The sequence below is a fragment of the Clupea harengus genome, chromosome 12 (genome assembly GCF_900700415.2).
Source record: "Clupea harengus chromosome 12, Ch_v2.0.2, whole genome shotgun sequence".
NCBI classification, from domain to species: domain Eukaryota; kingdom Metazoa; phylum Chordata; class Actinopteri; order Clupeiformes; family Clupeidae; genus Clupea; species Clupea harengus.
Window position 1 is genome coordinate 9,503,440 of NC_045163.1, and position 20,000 is coordinate 9,523,439.

At 45.3% G+C, this 20,000-nt stretch overlaps 1 protein-coding gene across 3 annotated transcripts in view; it reads right to left on the bottom strand.

Annotated features, from left to right (window-relative positions):
- Positions 1-20,000, bottom strand: part of rgs3a (regulator of G protein signaling 3a) — a 175,528-nt gene that overhangs the window by 116,241 nt on the left and 39,287 nt on the right. For all 3 annotated transcript variants that reach the window (XM_031577439.1, XM_031577437.2, XM_031577438.2), the window contains 2 exons: positions 11,703-11,814; positions 2,083-2,126 (listed from right to left, as the gene is read on the bottom strand). In XM_031577439.1, the coding sequence (XP_031433299.1) occupies positions 2,083-2,126; positions 11,703-11,814 (156 nt within the window). The remainder of the gene's footprint in view (positions 1-2,082; positions 2,127-11,702; positions 11,815-20,000) is intronic.

Here is a 20,000-nt window from a genome sequence, read left to right on the forward strand (position 1 = left end):
TAGACTTCTTCCCATTGAGTTAAATACTAATAAACAAGTGTATGCATTGTGAGACCATGTTTATGTGTAGTAGGTCAGTGATATTATCAGCAGTGGTATTACGTTTTGGGATAAGTAACGTTAACGTTACCAAAACATTGTTCCAGTCTTGACTGGAGTTAAATCGTCCAGTCTGGTCCACTATGTTTTGAGCTGGGTAGGTAGTGTGTCTCTTTGTGTGTGTGTGTGTGTGTGTGTGTGTGTGTGTGTGTGTGTGTACGTGTGTGTGTGCGTGTGCGTGTGCGTGTGCGTGTGCGTGTGCTTGTGCGTGTGCGTGTGTGTGTTGCTGAAGTGTCTCACTTTAGTCTTGAAAAGCCAAAGGCAGGACTGCTGCTCTTGCGTAATCCCTCTATTTTAACTCAGACAGAGATGGAGCTTTTTTAGGGGAGTATATTTTTTCTCGACAGCCCCTTGAGGGGGCGTGGATGGAAGTCTCCTCATCAGCTGTGTTTAAAAAATGGGCGCACATTCTTAAAAAATTCATCAGGCTGTAATTAGGTTACGCCGCAGAAGACAACTTCAAACGAGAGCGGAATCGAAGTGGCAGAGAACTCCACAGAGGATCAAAGCCCCACTAGACTACTGGGAATCAGATACGAGAGAGTATGAGAGAGAGGTAGAGAGAGAGAGAGAGAGAGAGCGAGAGAGAGAGGGAAAGAAGTAGATAGGGAGAGAGACATAGGTAGAAAGGGAGAGATAGATAGACGGGGATAGAGAGACTGTAAAAGAGAGGGAGAAACTGAGTGAGAGAGAGAGGGAGAAAATGAGGGAGAGAGAGGGAGAAAGAGGGCAAGAGAGAGAGACAGAGAGGTACAGAGCGACGGAGAGGGGTCAATCTTCGCCGATAACCAGAAGAGAGCCAGTCGTCTGTGAAATGGGCTGCCAGGGTGACGTGTTGACGTCAAGGCGATGCTGTCATCTGAGAGAAAGGTCAGGTGATGTAAGGCTCATGCATGATTGGACAGAAGTGATTTTGAGTGCGGAGGCCTCCTTTAATGGGCCGTGTAAGGCACTAATAATCTCACCAGACAAGCGCCACTGTTTTATGGTTGATATTTACTCACACTAAATGCCGTGACCTAAATTATCTTTTTTTTTATTGTTCCAGCATCCCTGGTCTTACACACAATTGTGGGTAACATGCGGTTAACGTGGAGCTGGGTTGTGTAGAGAAGATGATAGGCCATGGCTCACACACCCAGTGGATGGACACAACGCAGTGTGATCACTCCTCACAAACACGTGTGCAATACAAATGACTCATTATCGCATCCCTCCATGCCATTGAATAAATCATCAAAGCAGCGCCATAAACCATGTGCATATTAAAGATTTAAATTGTTTACATGGGTATGCGTATGAATTAGCACACACATAAAATGACTCCTACGTCATTTTCGACTCATCGCAGATTATCTCTTTTCTGTGATTACGGATGTCTGATTTTGCTTCATTGATCTTAAGTAATGATATCTGTGTTTGTTCAGAATCCCTAGTCAGTCCTATTCAGAGAGTTCTTGGTAAGGTCTACAGTAGGGTTAACATGGAGCTGGATGATAAGGGGGTACAGTACTCAGGGGCATCACCCAACGGGAGCATAGCAGGTAGAGGCCGCTAGAGTAAGACATCACAACAAATAAAGCGCTGGAACTCTCAGCTGAAGATCAATGTGCACATGGAAAAAACATATATCAATTACAGAATCTAAATGTCATTGTTTTGGGAAGCATTTCAATGAAGAACTATATAGATCCACAATGAATCTACCACCTCACATACTGCGGGGCGGGTACAGACTCACGAGTAAAGGTTACAGCATTTATCTTCACTTTGAAATTATAGTCGTAATGTTGAATGGCTTTTATAATAGGGCCTTTAGACCAGCTCCTCTGAAGGAGAATGACACTACAGTGATCCAGCAGGGCACAGGATGGCAGTCAGGACTGAGGGAAGAGTGTGTGTGTGTGTGTGTGTGTGTGTGTGTGTGTGTGTGTGTGTGTGTGTACGTGTGGAGAGAGCGCGAGAGAGAGAGAGAGAGATTACCTCCGTCATGTGAATGAGATAAAACTTCAGCTCCTCAGTGCGATCTGAATGAGAACAGAGAGACAAAAGCAAGTCAGTGAGACAGAACACTTAAATAAATGACATTACAACATTTACAACAATACAACATTGTGTGTGTGTGTGTGTGTGTGTGTGTGTGTGTGTGTGTGTGTGTGTGTTTCATCCACCTTATGATAGGCAGGCCAGAAAGATAAATGTGCTGTTCACAAGCGAGCCCAAAGCTGTCTGCCTGTCACCCTGAAGATCACTGTCTTTACACATTTCAACCACCCCATACACACACACACACACACACACACACACACACACACACACACACACACACACACACACACACACACACACACACACACACACACACACACACACACACACACACACACACACACACCACCTTCTAAATGGAACACAATGTCACCTGCTGGTGACAGCCCCTGACATGCACTTTAGATGGATAACCTTTCATCTCTCTCTCTCTCTCATCCTCCATTCTCTCTGTCTTCCACTATTCCTCTTTTCATGCCTCTCTCTATCTCTTACCTCCTATCACAGACTGTATAATTAATTGCCATCCAAGTGATGTACAGAAATCAATTGCCGTCCTCTATGTCAAGTGTGCCCTTGACATATTAGTGTTGATAAAAAAAACACTGATAGGGATGTTGGTGTAAGTTTAATCCACCGGAGGGAGCTCTATACATCTTCAAGTACATGGCAAGAACATATTTAGCCAGAGCGGATCCAAATAAAGCATGTTATTCTGAGACTAGAAACCCAATATGGCTGCTGGTGCTGCAGTCGGGCGTCGTTCACGCTGGAGCTGCAGGAGAGTGGAGAGTGCAATCCCAGGGTGCACTGGGGCTGTCCGCCTCTGCACCGTCACAGCTCTGCTTCAGGCCTCTAATTAATGAGCTCCAGAGCAGAGAGGGAGATGACACCTAACAGTAACCCCCCCCACACACACACACACACACACACACACAGACACACACACACAGACACAGACACACACACACACACACACACACACACACACACAGACAGACAGACACACACACACACACAGATACACATATACACACACGCACACACACACACACGCACACACACTCCCACTGGTCCTGTTAAATAGCAGAGACACACACATGCTCCGTGTTCACACTACAGTTAAGTAAAAAATAAAATTTTATGGTTTCTGGAAAGTCTCAAAAAAGTGGAGGTAGTGTATGACCGCCAGAGTAAGTGAGTAAGTGAGTGTGTGTGTGTGTGTGTGTGTGTGTGTGTGTGTGTGTGTGTGTGTGTGTGTGTGTGTGTGTGTGTGTGTGTGTGTGTGTGTGTGTGTGTGTGTGTGTGTGTGTGTGTGTGTGCGTGTGCGTGTGCGGGTGTGTGTGTGTGTGTGTGTGTGTGTGTGTGTGTGTGTGTGTGTGTGTATATGTGTATCTGTGTGTCTGCGTGTGTGCGTGTGTGCGTGTGTGCGTGTGTGTGTGTGTGTGTGTCTGTGTCTGTGTCTGTGTGTGTGTGTCTGTGTGTGTGTGTGTGTGTGTGTGTGTGTGTGTGTGTGTGACTGGCAGCACCATGTCACCAGCCCACCTCCTGTCTGTCTCTTCTTAAAGCCTGTCCTTGTTCCCTGTCAAGCTGTCACCAGCCTCCCCAGTATTGCAGTCCTTATAAACCAGAAGTCCCCACAGATCCTCATTACACAAAGGCACCTATCTACACTCACAAAAGTTAGGTGAAGACCTGTCCATCAATTACAGCTCCCATTCATGTTTTTATCAGAGCTGATCAAAACCAATGTATTAGCCGTAAGTGTGTGTGTGTGTGTGTGTGTGTGTGTGTGTGTGTGTGTGTGTGTGTGTGTGTATGTGTGTGTGTGTGTGTGTGTGTGTGTGTGTGTGTGTGTCTTTCGCCCTGGACAAGGTCACCGATAAGCATGCTTGGTGAAGCAGTCAGCATTGGCAGACTCCTCAGCTGGATCCATTTGCTCAGAGAGATCCAGACAGAGATTAGAAATAATGACAAACTCTAATCTGCTCAGATTGACTCCTGCAGTCTTCTGTCCATGGGGGCTAGGCCTGGGGATCTGTAAAGCCCCTTGACATAGTGAAATTTGAATGGTAATGTAGAAATAAATAAAATTAGACTCAACTGAACTGAAAATAACTGAATCAGGACCAGGGACGCGGTTCTCAGAGCCGCCTTAAAGCTACTACGTAACAGATCACAGATCAGACTGTCCCAGTCCGGGCACAAGCTCACCACTCTGCCATGCTAATGAGTTTCTAATATCGGCTGATGACGCGGGGCGATGTGAATAACGCATCTCAAGCTGTTCCCCCCCAAAACCTGGAAGGGTGCAAGTCCCCCTATCGCCGTGCCAACACGTCATGACTACCTGCAGCCCAAAACAGAGAAGTCAAACAGAAGAAACCAGACGTGGGCTACCACTCACAGATCTTCTACTATAGGATTACAGAGCCTTTACACTGACTGCAATGGTGACAATATGAAGTGTGATACTGTGACTGAATTGTGGCCTTCTACTGCAGCAATGTCTCATCAGTCTCTGGAACTACAAATGCAAATGAGTTGCTTCACTAATTAAAGTTGTTATTGTAAAAATGAGGTAAATCTCTTCACTCATTAACATGATTGATGTGGAGTTTCACTGAAACAGTCCTGTGTGACTTTCATTAGCAGCAGGAGTGCTGGAATCTGGACACAGATCACCCTGCCTGTCATCTTCACAGGATACTGAACATCATCCATCTGCCTTTCCTTAAAGCGTCGCCGAACAACTACCGTAGTTAAATGATAGAGAAACTATCATTTTGAACACTCTCTCTTCACTGTAACCACGGCTATTGCTCAACAACGCTTTCGGGAAACGCAGACCTGGTCCATTAGCACATTACACAGAAAGGTTTTCAATACCCACATTTACCACTAGAAGGCAGTGTTGCATGTCTTAACTAGAGTGTAGTATTGCATCTAATGGAGTAGTTCAGAGGTAGTAGGTGATACTAGGAGATTTTCTGAGATACACTAGTTGTGAAAGATCTTGAATCTAATAGTTATTATCCAAAAGATTGTCTGAATTACTGTAATCTGTTTATGTCATAATTTAAGGATCTTCACAGAAATTGTACTTGCAGAACAATTGCAACTTTTCAAAGCTAAGCTTTTGCACTTGAGTCTAGAGAGAAACCTGATCATGAGTTTGATATTCTCCACAGTGTGGGCTGAAATGTATTTATTCAGAAAAGACTCAGGCTCTGAGCTGGGTGGTCTTTTCACTAAGTGTGCTTCCCCTAGTGGCCAAGGATGGAAGTGAGCCCATCAGAGGGAAACAACATCCACTTGTAGTATCAGCGCTCATGTATGACGTGAGAGAGGAGTCCGCAGCGAATCATACATCTTCCTATAGAAAACTCCAAGACAGATAACACACACCAGTCAATGGTAGTGTCCTCAGAGTGTGAGGATAAACTCTCACCCAACACATTACAAACACCACTTGCTTGGACTATGAGTTTATTGTGAGAGTAAGGGCTGTGCGTGTGTGTAGCATGTGTGTTATGTGTATGTGAGTGTGTGTGTGTGTGTGTGTGTGTGTGTGTGTGTGTGTGTGTGTGTGTGTGTGTGTGTGTGTGTGTGTGTGTGTGTGTGTGTGTGTGTGTGTGTGTGTGTAAGTGAGTGGGTGCTGGACTCATGGCAGATCAAGGCTGGATCCAGACAAGGTTCTAGAGCAAATTATATCAGACGTGCTGTGTGTGTTATGTGTGTATTATCTGTGTTATGTGTATGTTATCTGTGTTATATGTGTATTATCTGTGTGTTATGTGTGTGTAGCGTATGTATTGTCTATCTGTGTGTGTAGCGTGTGTATTGTCTATCTGTTATGTGTGTGTAGCGTGCTGTGGTGGATCCACCCTGGCTTCCGACGCTTCTCTCTCTCTTTCCCACGCCCGCCTCACCAGGTGGTCAGAGGTCACAGGAAGTGCCGGTTCCTACGGCGACAACCAGCCTGACTGCCTGAATGACCAGCCGCCGCTACCGCACCCATACCTGGCCCAGACACTTCAAACACACACACGCAAGGGCACACACTCGCAGAGCTCTTTCCTGACGCTCCAGACGCTCAACAATGACGGGCGTGTGCTCTGATGCTCCTCCTCGTGCTCCTTCCACACCCACAATAGCTTCCTGTTACTTTTCCCCCCAAACACACTTAACACACACACACACACACACACAGATATATACACAGCCACACACACAATACAGACACATCATACACACACCATAGGCAACTGACACACAAGCACAAACACACAAATATGCACACACAACACAGACACAGCACATACAATGCACACATCATATCTAGTGAAGACACACACACATACACACACACACACAAACTAATGCCACCACTATCCCTTATGGGGCTGGGTGTAGCAACATAGAGTGTCCCATCATTGGGTGCAGCTATGGGGCAGGAGAGCACAACATGTGGGAGTAAGGTTCTACATGAAACATGTTAAATATGGGGGCACTGGACACAATTGGTAGCCTAAACAAACAGCCTGCACCATATCAAGAACAGATAAACAGTATGAAAAACTTCAAAACCGAGTTTACAAATGTAAGTAGCCTAAGTCCATGTTTTAAAGTAGCGTTAGCCTGCAACAGTGTTTGTCTCTAGCACGGCTATTGTTCTAACCAGCTAACAAATATGTACCTTCCTTCCTTTAATACCACCTCAGATGTCCTTACTTATTATTCACGCCTACCTTACAATACACTATCAGCACATTGATAGTAGGGTCTAATTTAACGATATACCTTACAGTACCCTATCAACACATTGATAATATAGTATAATAAACAATATCCAACCTCACAGAAAAAAATCTGTCAAAGATCAGATCAGTCAAAATGTCTAAAAAGACATACAGACTTACAGTAAACTATCAACACATTGAAAAGGTCTAATTGAGCCCATTATGACCCTAAAGAGCCTCTTTAATCTAAGCCATTCTTTAAAAACAACCTCCCAAAAGGGTTTTCTGAAAAACTTGACAGAAAGTTCACCAAAACCTTTATTTCTAAGCCTCTGTAGCAGATAGAAAACATGAAATAAAAACCTTTTCAGAGCTTAAATATTTGCCTTTAACCACAAATGATCGCCTTTGCCCTAATGTTCATTTACATTTTAAAGAAATCAATAAACAAATGAAATGAATTGGTGTGAAAAAAAAAGTGGAACTGTAATAATCATCAAGTCATTATCAGCCTCCTTGCACTGTCTGCAGCCAAATGTGGTAAGTGCCCCTCCTTGACAGCGCACATTTCCTGCAGATCCTTCTCTTCTGAGAGAGTTCCTCACCGTCTCATGCTCAGATGTGGCTCCCTCAGGTACTGTTGGTGTCTGCGTGATCGCTCGCTCACTTGCATTTAGATCAGGCAATGAAGTGGAATACAAAACAACAAAGTACTGACCGCGGAAAACAATCAGACAGGCAAACCCACCCACCAACAGAAGATGGAAAGACATTACTCTAGTGCCAGGTGCACGTGACAAGGCCTACAGCAGATCACAGACTGTAAATGCTCCACCTCGGAAATAACCAACACCACCTTCTCCCTATGCGAACAGCTTCATAAATTCTATTCCCGCTTTGAGACCTCCAACAGTGAAACACAGAGGTGGCTCTCACACACTCGCAATGTGTCAGAATCCCCCCCCCCGACTGTGTCATCAGCTGATTTACACAAAGCCCTGAGGGGAATTAACTCCCAACAAGGCAGCATGCCCAGGTAACATCCCCAGACGGGCGGGTGGGTCCCTCAGGACATGTGCTACTGAACTGGCTGATGTTTTTGTCTCCATCTTCCACCTGTCCCTTGCACAGGCCAACCTGCTTTAAAACCACCAGCATCATTCCAGTCCCCAAAGTCTCAATGACTGTAGGCCTGTTGCACACATTCCTATCTCTGAACGCTATCTCTGACCGCTATCTCTGAACGCCATCTCTGAATGCTATCTCTGAATGCTACTGTATATCTCTGAACGCTATCTCTGAATGCTATCTCTGAACGCCATCTCTGAACGCCATCTCTGAACGCCATCTCTGAATGCTATCTCTGAATGCTATATCTCTGAACGCCATCTCTGAATGCTATATCTCTGAATGCTATATCTCTGAACGCCATCTCTGAACGCCATCTCTGAATGCTATCTCTGAATGCTATATCTCTGAACGCCATCTCTGAATGCTATATCTCTGAATGCTATATCTCTGAACGCCATCTCTGAACGCCATCTCTGAACGCCATCTCTGAATGCTATATCTCTGAACGCCATCTCTGAATGCTATATCTCTGAACGCCATCTCTGAATGCTATATCTCTGAATGCTATATCTCTGAATGCTATATCTCTGAACGCTATCTCTGAATGCTACTGTATATCTCTGAACGCTATCTCTGACCGCTATTCCTGAATGCTATATCTCTGAACGCCATCTCTGAACCCTCTATCTCTGTAGCTATCTCTGCAGCTCTGTATATAGCCCTCTCCCAACTGTAAAACAGAAATGCTTACATCAGAATGCTCTGCAGAAAGTGATTCAGACAGCCGAGAAGATCATCAGGGTGCCCCGACCATCTCTGAAGGACATTTACCATCAGAGAGTCCACAGTAGAGCCTGCAGAATCATCTCAACCCACCCCAACACAGGTTTCTCACACTCACACAGGAGATACAGAAGTGTGACATGCAGGACCTCTAGGCTGAGGGACAGCTTTTATCCTCAGGTCATCAGACTGATTAATAGATCTAATCCACTGCCCCTTCCCCCACCCTAACCCACCACTCTGACAACACACACACACACACACACACAAACACACTCCACAATCACTGACATTCACCTACTGTCTATATAGATCCTATACTATGTATTGCATACATCTCAGATCACACAGGTTATATTTCAATCCAGTTACTCTGAGCCGGCAATGGTGTTATGGAGTCAAGACACCAGCCCGTCAAGCATGTCCGCATGTCCACATGCAGATGCCAGGGGAAAGGTGGGTTTACCTGGACACAGGTCTCAGTAGGTACTGGTACTTAGCCTTATACCTGGTACTTAGAGAGAAGGCCATGAGACAAAAGAAACATTAGAGAGGGGGGTATCAGATTCAGGGGCACTGGAGTGAGCGGAATCAAACAGAGGGGCATTAGAGAGAGGGGTTTCGAAGAGAGTTGCATCAGATAGAAGGGTATTAAAATGAGGAGCAATAGAATGAGGGGCATTAGAGAGGAGGGCATCACAGAAGGGGGCATCAGAGACGCTTTTCCATTGACAGTTGCGTTATGACACGGTAGGATAAGACACTAAGTCACCCTAAGATAGTCCAACAAGGGGGCAGAGCATCATCAGCATGCGTACTGCCACACAGCGTGGAGAAGATCAGCAATGGAAAAACAGACAGCACACTTGAGCATGGTTTTAAAAGTGTGCATGGTGAAAAAGGGGAAGAGTGAGGGGTATTAGAGTGAGGGGCATCAGAGAGAGGGGCATTAGAGGGGTATTAGAGAGAGGGGCATTAAAATGAGAGTCATCTCCCCCAGAGAAGAGGCCTGTGAGATTAGAGAAACATCTGAACTGACTGGGCCTGACAGTAGCTGTGGCCAAAGGGGGTGGAAGTGTTGGAGTGGATGAAAGAAACAAAGACAGACACGATCACACACACACACACACACACACACACACACACACACACACACACACATACACACACACACACACACAAACACACACACACACACACACACACACACAGGCGGTGACTTCAGGCTCTCTCAGTTGTCCTGACCTCCATTTGGAATGGCAGGCAGCTCTCAGGGGAGGCAGAGACTTCACATTCACTATAGGGCCACCTGAGACACAAATATAAACCTACACACACACACACACACACATACACACACACACACACACACACACACACACACACATTAACACAGATACACAAAGAAACAAACGCATACACACTTGCTCGCTCTCTCTCTCTCTTTCTCTCTCTCTCTTTCTCTCTCTCTCTCTCACACACACACACAAACACACACACACACACACACACACAGACACACACACAGATACACAAAGAAACAAACGCTAAACTTCATACACACATGCTTTCTTTCTCTCTCTCTCTCACACACACATACACACACATTCACACAGATACACAAAGAAACAAATGCAAACCTACACACATACACACATGCTCTCTCTCTTTCTCTCTCTCTCTCACACACATGCACACACACAAACAAATAACAGCTGCTTAACACTGCAAACAAAACATGCATGCAAACATCCACCTTACACCCACATACGGACCTAACACCTCGCAATACATTCACACGCACACTCTTCCTTTAGACACACACACAGACACACACACACACACACACACACACGTTCAAACATATTATTTAGGCCACGTCGCCAACTCAATGATGTAGTCTCCACCAATGTCTCACATGAAGCCTTCCCATCAGAGGGAACATCAGTGACATGGCTCTGGCTCACCTTTCATTGCCTCCCCAGTCTGATTAAAGTTCCATCAGATCAATTGGTCTCAGTCCAGTGGCAGCTGCCGTGCAGGAATCTAACCGCACAAAGTTCACCCTTAACCCCGCAGAAGCACACACAGAAGGAACAGAGATGCCCTCTTCTGTGTCACAAACACTATTATTACTATACTGTCACTCAAATCAATTTGGCATCCCTTCACCGTCCGTGTGGCAGTTTAACATGGATATTTAAAGCCTGTTTCGTGTTGTCGTGGCGACTGTGACCTCTTTGTTTCCATGGAACAATGGCCGTCTCTGCCCCGGCCTATGGTAGGCATCTGTATCTATAGAAACTCCATTATTTGCAGCGTAAACACAGCAATATTAGGCAAAGTGTGTTTATTTGAACTGAGTGGACCTGCTGTATGGGGGAGCCAAGTTGTTGGCTTCAAGGTGCCAACTCCACGCAATGTTTACCCAGCGGAGGACTTGGAGGACAAAGCCTAGGAACTTGGCTTCAACACAGGGAAAATATCCAGAGCTTTAATATCCCGTGGTTGTGCAACCATACTGCAGCTCGTGCCAAACATCGAACAACACAGACATCTGCGTTCACTGGAGACGTTTGGCGGTAGGAACTCAATTAAACGTCTGTCAGACATAATACTTATTCCAGACAATCAGAGAACCAAAACAAGGCATCTCATTCAGTTGCACCCATTCAAATATCAAATGTGGACCAGATCTACAGGCCTTCAACAGGGGTCATCTGCAGGAGCACACTCTCCCCAACTCACCCCCTTACCTTCACCAAACCCTCAGTCAGTGTTTTACAGACACATTCTGAATAGTGAGGAGTAATCTAGACAGTGATTTTGAGCAAAAGTATGGAGGGAGGTGTTGTGGAGTGTGTGTGTGTGTGTGCGTGTGTTTTATAACGGCATTGTGTGCTGTATATCTGGCGCTGCGTTGCGTTCTGTGGTGTGTGTTTGGTAGTTGGTACTCACCCTCCTGGAGTCGGAGCTGTTTGAGGAAGAGAGGGTTCTGGAGCACGTTACACCGGCCAGGCTCGTCCTCTCGGGTCACCAGCATCAGGTCTGTGTATATAAACACAGTCACCTGCAGAGAGGGAGAGAGAGAGAGAGAGAGAGATACATATGAGGGTGAGATAGGAGAGAGAGGGAGAGATGACGTGTGTGTGTGTGTGTGTGTGTGTGTGTGTGTGTGTGTGTGTGTGTGTGTGTGTGTGTGTGTGTGTGTGTGTGTGAGAGAGAGAGAGAGCGAGAGAGAGTATGTGTGTGTGTGTGTGTGAGAGAGAGAGAGAGCGAGAGAGAGAGAGAGAGAGTATGTGTGTGTGTGTGTGTGTTTATGAGAGAAAGATAGAGGGAGATGAATTAGAAAAAGTGAGGGTTGTGTGAGATATATGCATCTCATGCATCAGTGGTCATCACATCTGTTAAACTGGGCTGGTAGATCACACAGCTGCTGTCTCTGTCCTCATTGCCCCCCCCCCCCCACACACACACACACACACACACACACACACACACACACACACACACACACACACACACACACACCTCTTTCTGCTCATATACAGTCACAGAAACTCAGGAAGGAGTGTATACACACACACTTCCTATGCACACCCTTACCCATGGCCAGAAACACACATGACCGCACACATACATAAATATGCATGCACATAAATACACATGCACACACATATACACTGATGACCTATGACTGTGGTCACCGCTGACCATACTGAGCAGCAAAACTCAAACCTGGGGGAATACTGAGGCGTATATAAAATGCACACTCACACACACACACACTCACACACACACACACAGACACAGACACAGACACACACACACACACACACACACACACATGTACAAAAAAAGACTCATATCTCTGAATATTTCATAGCTTTGTAGCCATGCTTTCCTTGTGCTTGGCTGCTCTAACATTAGGTCTTACATATTAATGCCTTGGGCAAGGCCCAATTGTCTATTGTCCGATTGATATGTCTCAAAGAGATACTCTAATGGATAGCTCCATTGTGTATTGTATGTGGATATATTTACCCCTTATGTGAAAAGGGTGTTATTGTCAAGCACTGGCGCAAAACAGCTTTCCTACACAGCTTAAAGAGTAGAAGAGAGAGAGGGAGAGAGATAGGGATAAAGAGAGAGAGAGGGATAAAGAGAAAGAGAGTGATACAGAGAGAGAGAGAGAGAGAGAGAGGTACAAAGAGAGAATCAGACAGAGCCAGAGAGACTCAGAGGCACAGTCGTTGCATGCCTTGCATGCTCACATGCTCTTCCCTGTGAGCTGACGCTCAGTGTTGGCTGAGGGGCTAAACACACTGGCAGAGAAACAGCCACTCTGTCAGAGGCAACTCAGAGGGAGATGGCACTTCTGATGCCCATCAGAACACGTGACTGTGAGGAAAACACTGCAGTGAAATGTCACAGACAGCGGGCACAAACATATACACAATCCTATGCCTCTGGAGACCTTCCTGTGAAATGTCACAGACAGTGGGCACAGACAACGGGCACAGACAGCGGGCACAGACAGCGGGCACAGACATATACACAATTCTATGCCTCTGGAGACCTTCCTGTGAAATGTCACAGACAGTGGGCACAGACAACGGGCACAGACAGTGGGCACAGACAGCGGGCACAGACAGTGGTCACAGACAGTGGGCACAGGCAGTGGGCACAGACAGCGGGCACAGACAGTGGTCACAGACAGTGGGCACAGGCAGTGGGCACAGACAGTGGGCACAGACATCTACACAATCCTATGTCTCTGGAGACCTTCCTGGGTCTCTTAAGAACTCTCTTCATGGTCTGCATTGCTGCATGTTTGCTGTTTCCCTCTCAATATTCTATACTATTGACCACATTATTTACAATATGCACATGACATTAATGCCTGACAGCATCTTGGCTTCAGATACATGGCAAAAGGCCAGTGTTGAGTGTTGAATGACATTACTGACTGACAGCAGCTTTGCTTCAGATACATGCATGAGGCAGTAAGGTCTTTTTGCCTTACAGATAGTGTGGTTGTTATGTGACCTTTTGAGAGTGGATACTCTTACATACTCTTCACCACGAATGAGGTCGGCTCCTGTATGTGTGTCAAAAGTAGCGTGCAAAATCTAACTGTGCAAATTGCTCATCCCTCATTTTGTTTCAAAGGATTATATTTCACATTTAGTTACACTTTAACAATACAAAGCTGCTTGTAGTGCTGTTATGACACACATTTCTGACATATTTTCAGAGGCATTTTCAGGTCAGTGGCATATTGGTCAGGTGCATTGTGGTCAGTGGCATAGGTGACAGTTTTATACCCTCTGAATGTTTGAATGTTTCATATATCTTCTCTTAAGTGTTTGTAACTTTTGATTATTCATTTTAGATTAGTTTGAATGTGTAACTGAATTAGTAACTTGCACCAAATAAATTGTGATGCTCCGATCCACTGTTGCCTCTGCTGAAATGATTAACAAGAGAAGTATTACTCGGTAACAGTTGTTTCCGCAACGCATGATTAGGATTAGTTTCAAACGATGTAGGTCTTGAGGTGCCTGGCTTATCACCTGGGTTGGACAAGCTACGTTACATTGTATTATATACAGCAGTGGATTGCCATCTAGCTTCTGCACTGGACCAAATGGTTTTACGGAGATCGCCCAGCAGCTTGGCACTGCAGCCTCTAAACTTTCTTCAGAACTAATAACTAGGTCCGTGGAATATGCCTAAATCGAGAAAGCAGTCATGGGGATATCCTAAGCGACACTATTATAATATCTAAGATAATATATAATATATAATTATCTATATATAAGCCAGATTTTTTCAGTTTAATAGGGTAAAGATAGGGTCAAGTATTATGTTTTAGCAAAGTGCAGACAGATGAACAAGCAGAATCCTTGGCCCACTCCCAGTTCCGTCGCTGGCCTGGGAAGTGGTTCAGTCTGTGGTTCATCAGTGGAGACAGCAAAGGTGGAGGCCCCTCACATGAGAGTTTACAGAACACAGAAGACACACACACACACACACACACACACACACACACACACACTCACTCTCACCCACACACATGTGCGAGTCCCCTCAGCTGACTTCCTTCCTGGGGCGTGTCACACCACTTCTTCACTTCTTTGTGTGTGTGTGTGTTTGTGTGTGTGTGTTTGTGTTTATGGGAGGATGGGTGTGGTTATATGTGTGTGTATCTGTATATGTGTGTGTGTGCGTTAGTGTGTGTGTGTGTGTGTGTGTGTGTGTGTGTGTGTGTGTGTGTGTGTGTGTGTGTGTGTGTGTTAATCACTACTTGTCAGTGGTATGGGCCAAATAATGCAGAATCCGTACAGGTCATTGTTCCAAAACTGACCCAGACACTGTTTGGCATGTTCAGCGTGTTCTGCGTGTCCCCCATGTTCCGCATCTTCTCTGAGGTTGGCAGTCCTCTGCTCTAATCCTGCTGTTGGCTTTGGGAGGCATCTCCACTGCTGCTGTGCTAATCACCTGTCTCTGTGTGTGTGTCTGTGTGTGTCTGTGTGTGTCTGTGTGTGTCTGTGTGTGTCTGTGTGTGTCTGTCTGCCTGTCTGTCTGTCTGTCTGTGAGTGTGTGTGTGTGTGTGTGGGGGGGGGGGGGGGGGGGTATGTGTCTGTCTGTCTGTCTGTCTGTCTGTCTGTCTGTCTGTCTGTCTGTGTGTGTGTGTGTGTGTGTGTGTGTGTGTGTGTGTGTGACCCCTGATACTGTGCTAATCACCCATGTGAAGGAGAACATGCTGAGAATCGTCACCCTTGCTGCCAGGCTGGCACTTAAAAAAAGCCGTAGCTGCCAAACACACATCTGCCTCCTCACACACACTCCGGGTGGCAGACACTGGGCGGCAGGATTTAATGATGCCAACTATAGATGTGTGCCTGCCGGCATTCTGTAGCCAAAGCCACACACACACACACACACACACACACACACACAAACAGACTCACAAACTCACACTCACACATGCGCAGACACAAACACAGACACACACATACACAAACACACACACAGACACACACTCAAAAAACACTACTGCTGCCTGCACATGAGCTAATCCAGTTGCCGGGCACATAAATAAAACATCCTTATCAATGTTAAAGAATGCACTAATCCAGACATGCCGCATTTAGGGCTGTGTTGTAGCTTCAGACTCCTTTATCCATCATAATGGTGCCGTAGACAATAATATCTCCTGCAGCTATAACTTACATCCCATTCAATTATTATTGCATGCTCTCATTCATTAGCACGTAGGGCCCTAATTAAATTGATGGGCAACGCAGCGGGCAACACACATCTGCCACGCATGACCTAAAGCTAATTGAATAACATGTGCAAGATTCTAATCACAAACATGGGTGGGTCAGCGCAATGCTGGGGTGTGCCCGCACACAGACGTTGGAGTTCCATGTATAAATGAGTTGCTTCAAAGCAACACCTTTTTTTCCGTGTAACTTCTAAATGATTTTATTTTGGGCAGACCTCTGTCTCCTCTTGTGTAAACCACTCACACACTGCTGCGATCAGACATCTGTTGGTTTCTCTCTTGTAGAACCATTACTGAGCTCCATGTGAACGTTAATAAGGTACGGTCACTTCAATGTGATTGGCTGATAAAGAATGACTTTCCACTAATTACCCAACCCATCTATGTCTGATAGACACCTGCTTTGTGTCAATGTATGAGTCAATATCTCCGCCTATTCCCACCGAGCGGTTGCTGATGTGTGAAGCCCGATCACGGTGCTCGTTGCCTTATGAAATTATGAATTGTATACAGCATCACCCTACTAAAACATTCTGGATTTGATTCAATTAAAAGTAGGGCTGTCAAGCAATACAAAAAAAATCTATTTAATTACATGCTTCGTGATTAATTAATCTAAATGATTTGTATATATCAATTCGCCGTGGGAAGCATTTCAATATCTGTCAGATTTGCCATTGACCTGAAGTAAACAAAGTAAACAGGCCTTGGCAGTGTGATGATCACCCCCCATTTACAGCAAACAACAGATACTTCAATAAACAATATTTAATGAAGAACACCATTTCTTTATTCCTGATTAACTCATCTCATAGTTTGCCAAAAACTACCATGTTAACAAATTCCACCAGATACAGGTTGTTGATATTTGAGTTCAACAACCAATGTGATTCCACTCTTATCCTCCATGCTCCTAGTAGAAGTTAGCACAGTATTCTCTATATGGACATTATGGCAGAGGCGACGAAAAAAATGAAGAAGACGTTGTCGGAGGAAGCAAGGAAGAGAAAAAGAGAGAGTAACAAAGCATCAGACCGAACAAGAGTCAGTGTCGGACTGGCTTCTACTCATTGGTAAGCGCTATAAGAAACAAAAGGATGCAAGTCAGATGCTGAGCTGGCCTTCTCTCTGTTGGACTAGTCAGTAATAACGTATTAGCTGTCTTCCTGTGTCTTGTGTTGCACTTGCTTGATGTTTGGCTGTGCTAGAAAAGTTGTCGACTCGCTAGTTTTCCATCATAAACATCCCAGCCAATGTTATTCACGAGAAAATGTGGCTGTGACTCTCTCTATGTTATCCCTGTCTCACGGAGATTTGTAGTTTTTCCAGATGCCCACAGTCATTGACCTCAGTGACGACAGTGGTGTTAAAGTGAACTACACTCCACAACTTTATAGGGAGCTCAATAGCAAAAAATACCAATTCTCACATAATGGGATTTTAATGGGATCATATTGTGTTGTATTACCTAAATTAATTGTAGGTGTATTACAACAGTGAGATCTTGAAACGTCTGAGTCAGCAAGAGTTATGTGTTTATCTCTAACATTTCCTGTGAATTTATTTTTTCTGGGTGCTCATATAATATCTATCTGGGCAAACCCTGAAGCTGATACCCTCCCCTCTGCACTGCACACAATGTATCTGCACCACACAGAAGGAACAATAAAACACACTAAAAGGCACAGGAAAACATTATCAGCGTATTTCCGCTGTCAGTGCCAAGGACTTCCTTCACACACACACACATACCTGCAAACGCAAACACACACAAACACACGCACACGCACACGCACACGCACACGCACACGCACACGCACACACACACACACACACACACACACACACACACACACACACACACACACACACACACACACACACACACAGTTTGTGAGCCAGAGTGGTAGCATTGCTAAAAGTCAGTCTGTGCATCAGTATTAAACAAACACTGAACTGTACTAAATACATGATGCATTTAGTAACAGCCCCAGTCAAAATTAGTGGCTACACATATATCTCCAGAGATTGTTTGTCTGTGTGTGTCTGTCTCTGTGTGTGTGTATGTGTGTGTGTGTGTGTGTGTGTGTGTGTGTGTGTGTGTGTGTGTGTGTGTGTGTGTGTGTGTGTGTGTGTGTGTGTGTGTATGTGTGTGTGTGTGGTGTGTGTGTGTGTGTGTGTGGTGTGTGTGTGTGTGTGTGTGTGTGTGTGTGTGTGTGTGTGTTGAAAGCGTGGGCGCTTTCTTCTGTGCTGTGAAACCCCAGCACAAAGAGAGATGGGGGGTCTTTCTGTTGTGGTCAAACCATCTCAGTGGCAGCACTGACACACGGGCCATGCTGATTGGCTGAGAATGCAAGTCTGCAAACACACACAAACACTCACAGTATGGTCTTGCGAAGGGTTTCAGTAAGGTTCCCTCATACCTTCCACTATTTTAGTTTTTCCATCAATCACACGAAACTATGAGAAAGTCAGACAAAAAAAAGAAAAGAAAAGATTGATCTGACTCACAACCCGGCGGTGTTCAGTAAAGCAGAGACATTCAAAGCTGTGCAGATGCATTCTGGCATTCAACAAACAAACCTCCTGTGAGGTATTTGTCCTCTCTTTCGTCAAGAGCAGAACAGACGGCAACAAAATAGCCAAGCTCTTTCACCACTCGCCATCCTAAATTAAACACACAAAGGAGAGAAGAAAGATTGTATCTATTTATCTACTCAGTGAGAGAACACCAGACAGCATGTAGGAACGCAGGTGTCATTTTCACAGTCATGGGCAGCAAAGACGCTCTCAGCTATCCAGAGCAGGGCTTGAGCTAGAGATATGGGGTTGCCAGAGCCATGGTGTTTGCGTGTGTGTGTGTGTGTGTGTGTGTGTGTGTGTGTGTGTGCGTGTGTGTGTGTGTGTTTGCGTGTGCATGTCTTACACCCCTCATCCCTTCCTTTCTCCTGTCAATCAATTTAAATAAAACATCGGCAAAACTGCCCCTGAAGGGAGGAAAAGAATGTCAACCCCAGAGATGGAGGGCGTGTGTGTGTGTGTGCGTGTGTGGGGGGGGGGGGCACACTCTGCATGGCAGTAAACAAGTTAGGGGGCTTGTTTTTCAAAGGACGGTGCCAACACAGCTTTTATATTTCTTTCATTTTTTCATTTTTTTAACTGGGCAGTGTGTGTCTGTGTGTGGGGGGGGGCTGTGTTGAAGGGCAGAGAAAGGAATGTTACCAGGGTTTAACCTGCCAAAAAGACCATGATCGCACTACACTAAGCTACACTCACACACACACACCCCACCTCTGCCTCTGATCACAAGCGAGGGCCCCTCGTCTTTCTCTCACCTACATCCCACAATGCCCCCACCAAAGCACACACACACCACATACACTTCCTTTCCATAATATTAACACAATGGATGCCCAGCTTGGCACAGCCTCCCCTGCTTGCGCTTGAGTCACAGAGCTGGAAAGATACACACACACACACACACACACACACACACACACACACACACATCAAAATCACTCCTGCTGCTGAGTTCCTACTTCTTTTCAGCTTCACTCACAGTCATTTTTTCACACACCACAGGAGAACAACAGAGAGAGAGACAGAGGAAGAAAGAGAGGTAGAGGGAGAAAGAGAGAGCGGGAGAGAGAGAGAGAGGTTTTACTTTATCACAATTAAACCAATAAATATAGCATATAGCATTAAAACTTTCCCCACACAAAGCTTACATCCTCTCACCAGTCTCAATAGCATATATCACATCCAACTCATTTGCATATTTTAAGCGCATTTATGAGAATTCGGCTAAAGAAAATGTGAGTCTGTACGTGTTTCCATCGGCTGTAGACACTTTCCTTATCATGAGAGGAGCTGTGAACAGCTGTGGGTTCAAAATGTATGATTGTCAGGGCAACTTATGATTGTCAGGGCAACTTTACCAGAAACACTTAATAAAACTT